The sequence below is a fragment of the Gavia stellata genome, chromosome 8 (genome assembly GCF_030936135.1).
Source record: "Gavia stellata isolate bGavSte3 chromosome 8, bGavSte3.hap2, whole genome shotgun sequence".
Taxonomy (NCBI): Eukaryota; Metazoa; Chordata; class Aves; order Gaviiformes; family Gaviidae; genus Gavia; species Gavia stellata.
Genome location: NC_082601.1, coordinates 10,478,220 through 10,491,849, shown reverse-complemented (window position 1 = coordinate 10,491,849; position 13,630 = coordinate 10,478,220). Strand labels below are relative to the sequence as shown.

The 13,630-nt window shown below is 38.8% G+C and overlaps 1 protein-coding gene across 1 annotated transcript; it reads right to left on the bottom strand.

Annotated features, from left to right (window-relative positions):
• Positions 1 to 479: 479 nt before the first annotated feature.
• Positions 480 to 13,137, bottom strand: DDX18 (DEAD-box helicase 18). Its single transcript, XM_059820335.1, has 14 exons — positions 13,020 to 13,137; positions 12,700 to 12,894; positions 11,548 to 11,691; positions 10,863 to 10,998; positions 10,279 to 10,379; positions 9,967 to 10,166; positions 9,766 to 9,880; positions 8,074 to 8,213; positions 7,042 to 7,203; positions 5,900 to 6,052; positions 4,228 to 4,341; positions 3,462 to 3,518; positions 1,920 to 2,097; positions 480 to 1,284 (listed from the first exon to the last, which is right to left on the bottom strand). Exons 1-14 carry the CDS (start codon positions 13,135 to 13,137, stop codon positions 1,142 to 1,144), a joined length of 1,956 nt encoding a protein of 651 aa, XP_059676318.1. The 3' UTR covers positions 480 to 1,141.
• Positions 13,138 to 13,630: the final 493 nt, after the last annotated feature.

Sequence of the window (13,630 nt, the reverse complement as noted above, 5' to 3'; positions counted from 1 at the left end):
TAATATATGTAATATAGTTACTCTACTTTTGCCCAACTTGCGTTTTTTTTTTTTTTTTACTTAGTCTCCATGTTTGTTGTTTGCAATGCGTATTCCACCCTCTTCCATTTCAGTCTTTTACATTTCTACCTCAAAATACCCTTCTACTACATTTATACCCCATTTCACTTCTTCACTTACGGAGTCTCTCCACCCCTCAATCCAGATACTAATCTTTGACTTTGCCCATCACTGATCTGATAAACTAAGACTAAAAAGCAATTCACTCTTGTAATTTACAAGATACACCTGCAAAACTTCTCACTGCATCAAGGTTATGGAGCATTTTAAAAAAGATTATCTGGGCTGAGTGCTTCCATTTATGCAACGTGCTTTTCTTAATTTTCTTTGCATATTCATAACAGTACACTAGACATTACCAGCTGGATAAATTCAAATTTAAAGAAAACATCAACGAAAACCAAACATTTCACCAGAATATTATATTTTATCACAACATTAAAAGAAATAGCATTAAGCATGTCCCAGATGTGGTATAAGAGATGGGTTTTTTTTTAATCTTGGACACAGTATTTGTTATACAGATACCATGACTGAAATTAATCACAAGCTCATACAGCCTTAATTATTCATAGGTATGTTCTGTTCTAAAGGAATCTTCCTATATTTTTCAGCACATTTGATGGACAAAGCAGAGTTCTGTAGCACTAAAAACCCTTGCAATGATTCATGTGAGCAAATTTGGTTTTTTTTAAATCTCATACTGTAATCTGTCCTTGTGTTGTCTACTCCGACAATTTTCAGAGGTGTACATAGAAAAAAAAAGGGTAAATGCAAAGCAATTTCTTCTAAAAAATCTGAAAGTTTTTTTTCCTTTCTTTAATGCAAAGCTCTGTAGTATTGACTTAAGATAATTACATTCAACTATCTTCTTCCTTACAACAAGTATGGCAAAATTAGCAGGCGATAGTCTCCCTTCCAAAGAGTCTTCCTGAATGGAAAGATAAAAGATGTTCCCAGAAACAAAACCATAAAGATCCCTAAAAATGTGAACAGAGCAGTTTAAATTGGAAGTAACTGTCAGATGGTTTTGATCAAGGTATTCTATTACAATGCCAGAGCCATTTTTATGAATGTATGATTAACGAGAAAACTGCCGACTGTCCGATTTCTTGCTAATGTGTTTGAAGATTTTAGCTTTGTGGACATTCTTCGATTTCTGGTAACCAAATCCCCCACCTCCACCTCTTTTCTGTAGTCTTCTGCCATGGTTGCTGTTCACATCTGGAATTTTATTGGTTAAAGAACTTAAAGAATAATTTGAAATGTTGCGTTTTAGGTATTATAAGAGTTATTAATGTGAGAAAAAAATAACAGCATTACACAAAAAGTTGAGTTGCATAACTACAGACAAAACTAGAATTTTGTGCCTGTGGTTCTAAACAATGCTTTTATTCCTCCCGTTGTCCAACTAAGTTGGCAAAAGTACTAATGCTTCAAATTCCATTCACTGGCAAGTTTCACAGTAGTCTAGATACAGTCTTCTATTTCATGTTCTTGCCCCTCTATTTCGGTATTCCATGGTTATTAAACTTAAGTACGTACCTTTCAATGAAAATAATTTTGCGTGGAGGAGAACAGTGCTCTAGAACATGTATGCATTCCAGTATCTGCTACCCCACAGCAACTGAAGCACATACAACACTAAAACATAGATATTTGTAGGCAATTCTTGCAGTTTTAATATCCGCTATTTAACATTTTCTTTGATAAACTATTGTTGAAGCATGATGCATTTATGTGATTAATAGCCAAAAAAACATTTATCAGAATTTGAAGTAGCATAGGAACTTCAGTAAGTTGCATTTAACAATTATAAAGCAGAAATTCAGCTTTGAAACGCTGTAGTAAAAGGATACTGAGGTCAACAAACGGAGGAACTTTAAAACCAAATGAAAGGCTGACTTTGGGAAGATCCAAGTTATTGACATTATAGATCTGCTTCAGAGAATGGGAGTCATAAGCTCTAATGTAAGCTTTGTATGCTTCCTGGGCTGACTTGTGAAGGAAGTAGTTCTTCTCAATCAGTTTCTCCAGCTGGTGAGAGGAAGAAACCAAAACCAAAAGACATATCCAATTATAGCTGTGACAAGTGTATAAATTATATTCAAGCAGATTATTTATTGTGTGAGTTGCAGTGACATTCACTATTCACTTCAGCAAAATTGCCCTGTGACGGTAGAGTGCACATACATATATCAGAGTGCTTTTATAAATAAATAGAGGGACAAAAAAGCCTGAAGCTAAATTACAGTACAAAGCCTCAGCAATATGAAAATTTACAGAAATACTAAATTGGGTTGTCCCAAACAAGTTAATCAAGGGGTATACAACTTCAGCCACACCAAGAAACTATGTGTATTGAGAATTAATGGACAACGACAGAATACTTCTAAGTCAGACATATCAACTGTACCATTCCATGTAATTCTATACATAGCCTTACCTATTATGGTGCAAATGCATTGTAAAATAAGCAGTATTAATTCTAAGACAATGCAGATGCACTAGCATAGACTGAGACGTTTTATTTGTTGTGGGCTAAGTTCCCAATACTCTTTAGATCCAAGTGTCTCATTTGATGTTTAACATACATTAATTCAGCATACTAAAAATAAGTTACATTAGACATCATTAATTCCTAATTATTCTTAACTAGGAAACTCTTTCTGTAAGGACTGTCTTCACTGCTTCTTGTACTTGGTATTTCAAATTTAAGTTACTGCAAAGAAGCTTTACAGAGCTCTTATCAAAAGAATGATTCACAGAACTAAACAATAGAAATTCACATCTACAGAACTATCTACGCTGTTCTATTCAACTTTGTGCTCCACGGCTATTTTTGTAGCACTGGAGCACAAAACACATTTAGCTGATCCTGGGCTTTATTAACACCAGCTAGTTAAAAATACACCTGGATTATATACTAACATTTCTAAGTGTTGGTACTGGATCTCTTTCTGCACACTGAAGTCTGAGTAAATCATTGTACAAGACATGTTACTCACAATTAATCTGAACATACATAACTATTTAATAAAAGCTACAGAAACCCTGTTTGCTATGCCAGGCATGAACATTCTCTTCAAAAATTGAAAGCAGGTTTACATCACTTTTGCGATGTAATGTGAAAAAACAATTCTTACAAGCAAATTTGTACTGTATAATAGTAACAATTTAGTACTGGGTATTAAAATTCAGCTTTAATTTCTAAACATTTTATCACTTTACTGTCATCAAGGGACAATATGGCAGGAGGATTTACTGCCTGGTACTCATCTACAGGAACTTTTCCAAACAAGCCTACATATTTTTAAACAGCAGTCATTATAGACTAACATTCTCCGTGTAAATTATTATACAGATATTCAGAGTAGCTGTAATATGAAGTAATTTCATACCTGAGACTGGATGTCTGAAATTTTTGACCAAGAAAATTCAAATTCACTTAGTGGTACCTTAAAAAAAAAGAAATAAAATATCAAAATTATTTATGTTGTGTAAACAGTGAATGTGTTTAAGACCTAAGACAAATAGAAAAAGACCTGCTAGATAACAGAAGATTTTTTTTTTTAATACCACAGCTGTATCTGTAAAGTACCTTTACATCAATATGGCACTATTATCACTTCCTTTAAGCTAGAGCAGTAAAGATGCTCAGTATGACACTTTTACCACTTTAGTTACAAGTGGCAAAACTCTAAACAAGCCCATAAGTAAAGCAGCAAAGCAACTATGTGCAGTTCTATCATATTAAAATGATTACATTTAGAAGGCAGCTACACTTCTTTTGGAATTGAACAAAATGCAATTTAGTCTTTGAATAGAAAAAATAAAAACTGCACAAGCAACACTGCGGTTTTAATTTCCTCTGGATGGTCACACTCCCAGTATCCTTCCATAGAGAGGACATACAAAATTTATTTTTTAGTAACACAAGTTGCACAGTTGCAAAGCAACTATAAATACACTCAACATTTACCTTTGTGCTGCTGACTTTAGACTTAAAGTCAGATGTTCAGTTAAATATTTTCTAAGCAACAGAATGTTTTGTGCTTAAAAAATAAAAATGTTTGATTAATCATTACAGTTTTTGCCTTTAAAAACTTGTTGCACAGTAAAAAAACTGAACAAAAAACCCACGAAAAACCTAGACATTAAGTTTACCCTGGCTTGTTTTAGGTAACGAAGAAAGCCCAGTTCTTCTGGTCGTAAAATGAGCAGAGCATGTCCTCTACCATTTATGCCTCTGGCAGTTCTACCAACACGATGAATATATTCCTTTTGGAAAAAATAAAAAACAGCAAGACCAATCAATCAGTCTTTCAAACATGTAATAATCAAACAGCTTCACAAAAAAACCCCAAGTTTAACATTAATATAGCATAATGCATCATCCATTATTTTTCTTAGCACTGACAAAGGGATGAGGGAAATCAAGTGCTGAAGATGCAAAGCATAATTAGGCTGAGACAGAACTCCTGACTAAAAGTAATTTACCTTTTACCGAGGAAAAAAAATCTTAAGTCTGCTGTAACTGAAAATTAAACTTTGCTTTTTGTATATTTGCTGTGTATATTTGTTAAAACTTCTGAGTTTTTTTTGAGTTTCGCTTTTTTGAGTTCTCGCTTGAGTTCCCTGCAGAGGGATCTGGACAGGCTGGATCAATGGGCCGAGGCCAGTTGTATGCGGTTCAACAAGGCCAAGTGCCGGGTCCTGCACTTGGGCCACAACAACCCCATGCAACGCTACAGGCTTGAGTACGAGTGGCTGGAAAGCTGCCTGGTGGAAAAGGACCTGGGGGTGTTGATCGACAGCCGGCTGAATGTGAGCCAGCAGTGTGCCCAGGTGGCCAAGAAGGCCAATGGCATCCTGGCCTGGATCAGAAACAGTGTGGCCAGCAGGAGAAGGGAAAGGATTGTCCCCCTGTACTTGGCACTGGTGGGGCCACATGTTGAATCCTGTGTTCAGTTTTGGGCCCCTCACTGCAAGAAGGACATTGAGGTGCGGGAACGTGTCCAGAGAAGGGCGATAAAGCTGGTGAGAGGTCTGGAGCACAAGTCTGATGAGGAGCAGCTGGGGGAACTGGGGTTGTTTAGCCTGGAGAAGAGGAGGCTGAGGGGAGACCTCACCGCTTTCTACAACTACCTGAAAGGGGGTTGCAGAGAGGTGGGTGTTGGTCTCTTCTCCCAAGTAACTAGTGATAGAATGAGAGGAAACGGCCTCAAGTTGCGCCAGGGGAGGTTTAGGCTGGATACTAGGGAAAATTTCTTCACTGAGAGAGTGGTGAAGCACTGGAACAGGCTGCCCAGGGAGGTGGTGGAGTCACCCTCACTGGAGGTGTTCAAGGAACGTGTGGACGTGGCATTGTGGGACATAGTTTAGTGGGCATGGTGGTGTTGGGTTGATGGTTGGACTTAATGATCTTACAAGTCTTTTCCAACCTTAGTGATTCTGTGATTTACACTGGACATTTATTCAAATAGGAATACTGACTTTAAATAAAAATCAAATTTCCACTGGAAAATTAGGATACTCAGGGATGCATATATAAACTCATACCCCTCCCGAGAAGTGCTTTGCTGATTAGATTTTAAATTAATTTAACAGCACAAAGAATAACTTTTTAAAAAGCAACTTTTAAAAGGTAATGAAGGTCTCAGCTAGGTGCAGCATTTCCTAGGAGCTGGTGGAAGGAAGTGGAAGAAATCAGCAGCTAGATATGAACATGGCTGAATCCTGACCTCTGTCAAGCAACAGTTTCAGCTTTTCTCTGCCATTGCGTCTGTAGCTGGGATATGATTTGTTGCTGTTAAGTTTCTCTATTTCCTTAACTTACTTTTGGATCATCTGGAGGGTCATACTGGACAATCCAGTCAACTTCAGGAATATCCAATCCTCTGGCAGCTACATCAGTGCACAACAGTATTCCAGATTCTGCATTACAGAACTGGAAAAACGTTGTAGTACGTTTGGTTTGTTTCTGCTTGCCCTAAAAGGAAACAAACACATTAAGGATGAAATATCAACTAAAAAAATAAATATCTGCCAACTTGTAAGCTTAAATCTAATTTCCCATTTCACATATTATATCACTGCCAAAAATATAAAATAATTTGGGGCATCTTTCCATATCATGGACTTGTACAAGCAGGTCCATTTCGCAGTGAAGAAACAATGCTACCACAGTCAACAGCACAGGGCTACATGAAGTGGTATCTCTCAGAGGTTACACTGTATCTTCCAAAGCATTAAAAATTTAGTTGCATAAGCATTCTTTTCAGGAGCGCTGCATAAATGCCTGAAGTTCAGAAAAAGGACATTTGCAAGTCTAGCAATATGTTAGGTAGATTACAGGTTAAAAAACTAACGAAACATAAACCATACTTGTAACGGTTCTATCAGAGTATAGCAAAAAAAAAACCCCCCAAAGAAAAAAAATAGAAAAGGACACTAGTGGTCAGTTATAACTGTTTCATAAACTTTCAGACAATTCCTCCTCCTAAACTCCGCATTTTGTGCTTTTGACAAAGAATTTAAAGTACTCATCCAAATTGTAAGAATCAGCATAGTAAAACCAAATATCACCCCAGCCTTAGAAAAAGCATCCAATACTTCCGGGATCAGAGTGTTTGGATTCCTCTGACAATAGCTTTGCTCCACCAGCTGAGTTTTAGTGCTTGTGAAAGGCAACCTCTTAGAAGAAAACAGAAAGCTTTCTACACACAGAGCATGAATTAATATCAGTGTTCAGCTCTGGTTTGGAAAATAGCAAGGTTAACAATGTTGAAGTGTTGTTATTACCTAGTCTTTGCTTTATCTCCTTCCTCTACAGACTAACCAAGATCATCATCAGTTTTGTGAGCAGGGTGTCTGTTTATTAGAAATCGGACCGAAATAAACGAGGCAAACGTAAGGTCAGTAACAACTTACAGGTACTATCAGATTAGTTAAAAATAAATCAATGAATAATATACTTACATGAATGGCCAAAACAGGCAGATCAATATAGTTGAGTAATTCATAGTGGTACTTCACTGACATACATGAAGAAAAAAATACCATTAGTTTCTTCTTCCGGTTCTTCTTGAGGAATGTGAAGAGCAAAAGGAATCTTTTTTCAGATGGACACACTACATACCCCTGAAATTTTTAAAAATATTGTTAAATAAATTAGTATGGAACGAACTTTTGTTTCAGCAATACAATTAAACCAGGGAAGTGTTATGTTGTGAAACAAATATGCCAAATAGTTAATTTTTCCAGCTATATTGGGCAAAACCATTTGATTTATTATCTGTCCCTCACCTTGGTATATGAAACTCCTGAAGGTGATGAACTTGGCAAGAAACTTACTGTACTAACTTAAAACAGGAAGAAGAAATTTTTAATTAATTCTCCAAACTAATGTAAGTTCAGTGAAAAGTAATTAGTTTATACAATAAAAATTCAAGAACTTTGAACTACTGATGTTAGGCATGAAAAAACAGCATAGGGTTCTTAACAATTGTTACGATTTCAAGAATTTTATTTTACGGAATTCTTGCCAGTGGTTTACTCTAAGGTAATACATAGCTACTGGTAATTTTATAACAACACTCGTCATGTCAACCGCACAAACACAGAAACGGCTGTGCAACTCCATTTAGCTATTATCTGAAGCAGCAACAGTGAAGTATATCTGAAGTATATCTATCTCTAGTCAGTAACATGGAAAATACAGTTAGAAAGACAACCAGAGCTTAGGTATGTAATACAGATAGGAATAGACAAGGGGAAGTAATTGTATTACTATTTCATGAGGTTTTCTATCATCTGTCCTGCAAACATCGACCAAATGCATATAACTTACTATAGTTAGCAGACCGAATAAAACCCTTTAGGCAACTGATAGCTTTTGCTCGTAAGGATGGTAAATGCCCATTAAGACAGTGTTTGTATAACCCACTTAAAAACATGTAGGACTTGGTATGTTCGCAGATCATAGCCCTTTTAATAACATTTGTGTTTTACCTGTTCAAGACCATCTACTGTTGCTGTCTCCTTGTTATCATCAACCCCAACGTATAGTGGCTCTTTCTTCAGAGAGATCTTTGCCAGATCTTCAACCTTTCTGGTTTGCGTAGCAGAAAAAAGCATCGTCTGTCTGCGCTCTGAAAAAATACTTATTTTGAAAGACAGCCTCATTTTTAAAGGAGAATTCAAATAGCAAGTCCATAAAATCTGTAGCTGCAAACTTCCCTGAGCAAGTCTACTTTTTTCAGTTAAATTCTAATTCAAACATACTGCTACTGACAAAGACAGGTGTAGTTGTATTAGGGATTGTACAGGATGTTTACTTAGGTTGCCCCCACCCCCAAAATCCTAACAGCTATCAAAACACAATATTCTTTCTCTCTGGGAAAATATTAATAATCATTTGCACTCCAGTTTAGACACAAAACAATGATTTAAATAGAGACCAACCTTGTAATTCTAACTATAAATTGATTTCATTTCCATAAATATTAAAATGGTTTTGTTTAAAAAAAATCATGCTAGAGGTTGTAAAAGAAAAAACTTAGCAAAACTGAAGTGCATTGTTACTGTTTGTCTTGCAAAATCAGTCTAGAACATACACATTTGTGCATGCTATTTAGTCACGTGGCAGTACATCTATACTGAGCCTCACTGACTTCAATGGTCTTAGAGCAGGTGTAGGAAATCTCCTGCCTGCCTGTCATCTCTCAGCTCAAATATACATCCTGATCCTGTAACATTCTATTGTTACATATGTACGTGGAAAATGCAGACTTAGCCTGTTCCATGTCACAACTGCAAGCACAGTAGCAATTGTTCTTGCTGAACAACCGGTGCCACCATTTTTTAATTTATTTTTTTCTATTTTGAAGTGTCTGTTTTAAAATATAATTTCCTTCCTAATGGGATAAAACCAAATTAAAAACTCATGCAAAGTAAAAATTTATCTATCATTTTCCACTTCACGAAGAAAACGTCTTTTTCCCACTCTTCCTTCCCTTTCCGTTTTTAACACTGTTCATTAACATTCTTCACAGGATGTTATTTATTAGATTTATGTATCTGCATTTTAAACATACAGATCTGAATTTTAATGTTTATGATGTGAAACCTCAATATATTTATCACTGATTTTTTTATATACTATTTCTATGGGTTTTTTTTTTCCTACATTTTGAAAGTTCAAGGGAGAGCCTGGTTGACTCTCAGAATGTGTTTAATACATGAGTTATAGGAATAACTAAATGAAAAATTAGGAAAAAAAATTCTAAGGTAAATACTTAAAATTCTTTAAGATAACTGTTCTTAGAACTATGAAGAAAATTCAAACTGCAAGTCAGAAAACCTTTTTCCTTATATTTAAGCCTTATTAAGAAATAATGAATTGTAGGAAATAAACGGGCAGAGGAAGATGAATGAGAGAATGTAGATGTTAAACTAAAAGGATCTTATATGAACAGAATTATATCCCTAAAGTGCATACGAAAACTCTTCCTTCAGATAAATGATGTTAAATAAAGTAATATATACTAGCTATAAGGAAAAAAGTACAGAGTGAGAAAAATCACTCGCAAGTGCATTTACAGAACTATAAAAATTAATGACTTCTCTTATAATAATTGAGTCATAAAGAAGACATAATGTTAGTCAATTGATTTCCAGGAAAGGCAGGGGTTTTTTTCTTACTTGGTAGAAGTTTTATGATCTGTTTCATTTCTTCTTCAAATCCAACCTCCAAGATACGATCTGCCTCATCAATTACCAAACACTGCAAGTTCTTATACATGAAACCTGGCGTGTTCTAGAAGATTAACAAATTCAGAGTCAGACAGGGACAGGAGTTCTATTGTTTTAGTAATGCAGATTAGACATCAATATTTTATCTACCTGCATATGATCCAGCAGTCTTCCTGGTGTTGCTACAATGATGTTGATTCCATTTCCAAGTTTCTGTGCTTCTGCTGATCTGTTACTGCCCCCCATTATCAGACCATAGGTGTGAACATGATGATTCATAAGCTCTTTAAGAACTCCATAGGTTTGCATAGCAAGCTCTCGAGTAGGAGAAAGAATAATAACACCCGTTCCTAAAAAATACATCAAACAAGATTAAGTTGCAACTCGTCCAATCCCCCTCCTAGCCACATGCCTAAATGGCTGCGCCACAGTAAAATTCAACTTTGAAATGAAGAGCCTTACCATTTCTAGGCATGAATTTTAGCTTGTAGATGAGCTCCACTGCAGGAATAAGAAACGCAAGTGTTTTGCCACTGCCTGTTTTTGCAGCTGCTAAAATATCCCTGTATGCAGCAAAGTTTGAAAAAGAAGTATTTAGTTGATCGTACAGAGAAAAGAACAATCCAATTTTGAACAGTGTTGACAATGTGAGAACATAAAATGGCTTAAAGGAAAACAGTAGAGTTGGTGTTAAGAGCTCGGTGGCAGATGCGGTCCACAGCAATTGGTCACTATGACGCTAGCGACAGTGTGAGACAGTGGTTTTGAGACACAATGACAACAAGACTAGTGAAAACAGACGTCCCCGCTTTCAAAGCCAAATGCAAAGCAGTTTCCATGAGCTTACCCTAAGCATTTCTTCACATGCAACACAGATATACTTTGTTAACTTATATTAACATCTACAGACAAAATATATAAAACATATGAGAGCATGTTTTAAAAAAGTTTAGCTGCAGAAAGTCACATTTCATGTATTTAGCTTGCTAGCAAAATTTACACAACATTTGGGGTCAAGATAGTGATTAAAAAGACGTATTTCTTACCTGCCTTCCAGAAGCGGCTTAATACTTTTATGCTGAATTTCAGTCATGTGTGTAAAACCCATGTCATTTATGCCTTTTAATGTATTCTCACTGACAACACCAGCCAGGGAAGTAAAAGAATTGTCTTCAAAAGCACCTGAAGTGAGGGGGGAAAATAAGAAAATATTTGAATTTATTTCTTCAATTCCATCTGTCCTTGGAGATTACCCAGTTAAAATTGACCTAGATGGGGGGGAGCAGAAATCAAAGCAAAGGACTTTTTCTTATTCCTTTCTACCACAAAATCCAAAGACATTCACAAAATACTCTGTATTAATCTGTTCCTACGAATACTACACAGAACTGTTAAAAATGAACATGAACGCACTGCTTCTCTGGCCAAATTTACTAGTTATACACATCCATCTTGCTCTTCATGGACTTTTTCCTCTACAGTTAAACATATGTGCATATATGTGTTTTAAAGCAGATTTTCACTAGTAATTTTAAGACTAATAGGAGTGTATATATAATGCAAATGTCAAAGACCAGCAACTGAGTAACAGCTATACAGCTGCCAACGTCATGTCAAACCTACATTCAAACACCTGACTTATACAGCTAATTTGAAAACAGCAACTTGCTCTGGAAGAAAGGGTTAGACCTCGGATTTCCGCAGACGTATGAGAAAGAGAACACAAGATACCTGTTACACCTAGTGGTAAACTGGGCACTTCACCCTCCTCACCCTCCTCCTCTTCCACTTCTTTCTCTCCAGAATCCTGCTGACCTTCATCTTCTACTTCCACAGATTCATCTTCTTCAGTCTTCGCTTTTTTAGTTTCTGTATCTAGAGCGTTATTTTACAGAAGAGAAGCCAGTTAGAGATACAAAGGACATGTTCATGATTAAAAGCTGTTCCACAGAGTGAATTTCTTTACTCTGTAAACCACTTACAAATGCCATGCTTTTTTCATGGGGTGAGAGGGGGACAGGAGAAGGGGAGGCAAGGTTTCTACGGAACTTTCTGAGGCGGCGAGCAAAAAATTCCAAGGTTCCTTGCACACAGTCCACTTTGCACAGTAAAACTTAATGTATACTATATGAAACTTTCTGTTGGAAATAAGGAACAAGTTACAAAATTCTTTTCTATCTGTAATGCAGACATCAAGTTTCCAACATGGTTTGTGCTCAGGTCATGTGAAATGTAATGTCTGTTCTAAGTACCTGAATCCTCAGAGAACTGCATGAAAACACCTGTTCATTTGCATAACTATGAGAAATATCACAAAGATCAAACACATAAGAGATAGAAGTTTCAAATATATATAGAAATATATGTATGACTGTATATGTATGCATAAAAATATAAAAAATTGTAGCAATATTTGCAGGGTGCAATTTTGGGGGTAGCTTGCCAGTATACTTTCATTTCATAATATACAGATGCTGCCAAAGGCTGGATGCGTTGCTCAAAAAACCGTACTGGCTGGACGTTCACACACAGAAAGCATCCATCTGTCGAAGCTCTACTTCAAAAGACACTATATATATTTGCATAACAAACAAGCAGAACATCCAAACTTAATGTAACAAAGCAGAATCCTATGCAGCAATCAGATTGGTTGCTACCGCTTTAGTACGTATTAGAGCTCGAGCGTTACAGCCAGAATAAGAAAAGAGGTAATCCCGAAGACCTCCAGGCTTTAAAGCGCACACCGGACCAACGCACGGCACCTCTCACAGTCCGGCCGACAAACCCTCGCCGACAGGGCAGAAAACGAAAGTAGGCGCTTTTTGGGGTCTCCAATAACAACTCTGCCCTGGGAAACAAGCTGTATTTGTTAAGACCACGTACCGTCTTCCACATTAGCCGCCGCTTTCCTCTTCTTCTTCTTCCTCTTCTTCTCCCCGCCGCGGGGGCCGGCGGCCTCCGCGCCCTCCGAGGCGGCTCCGGCCGCCGCCGCTTCTACCTCAGGGGCCGCCGCCGCCTCCTCCTCCTCCACCTCCGCCTCCACGAGGCCCTGCGATGCCGCCTCGCCTGGCGGAGGCACTGCACGGCGCGGGGACGCGATTCGGAGAGAGAGGAGAAAAAACCCAAAGTCAGCGACGGCTCCGCAAGCGCTCAGCCGAGGAGAGGCTCCGCACGGCCGCCCGCCCGCCCGGCCCCGCCGTTACCTGCCCCCTCGGCCGCCCGCAGCTTCAGGTTGCGCTGCCGCAGCTTCAGGTTGCGCTTGTGGATCTTCCTGCGGAGCAGCCGCATGGGCAGGTTGCCCGCGGCCACCGACACCGACATCTCCGCCGCCTCCCCCTGCTCAGCCGGCCACACGTGGGAACGCCGAGCTCAGCACAGCGCATCCGGGCCCCGCCGGACCCGCCACCCGCGAGGCCTGACGGGCTGCCCGCAGCGGCCTCCGGCGGCCCGGCGGACTCAGCGCCGCGCAGCCGGGCGGGACACGCGCCTCGCCAGGAGGCAGCGCCTGGGTCCCCACCCCTCACGGGGGCATCCCCGGACACGGTTGGGAGGCCGCACCCTCTGTGCTGGCCCGGGCCCTTGTGCCGCTGCCCGTCCGCTGTAGCTCAGCGAGCGAGGGCGGAAAAAGCCCCGCTTTACCCTGAGGAAGGGAGTCGCCATCTCCGCCAAAGCCACCCCGGGCCCCACAGTACACCTTTGCCCGCTGGTGTTGCCTCTGCTCATGGTTACAGATGTTTTAACTTCAACGGGAGAAAGAAACGCTCCCTGGCACCCACCTGTGCGATCCCAAGTTTAGCAGCTCCGGGAGAGGTGG

Bases quoted from the DNA above. Each gene is read 5' to 3' on its own strand.
- DDX18 (XM_059820335.1), bottom strand. From the start codon at position 13,137: ATGTCGGTGTCGGTGGCCGCGGGCAACCTGCCCATGCGGCTGCTCCGC. The intron at 11,692-12,699 runs GTACGTGGTCTT...ATAACGCTCTAG, and splicing joins GGCGGCTAATGTGGAAGACG to ATACAGAAACTAAAAAAGCG. The intron at 10,999-11,547 runs GTATCTTGTGTT...CCCTCACTTCAG, and splicing joins TTTACCACTAGGTGTAACAG to GTGCTTTTGAAGACAATTCT.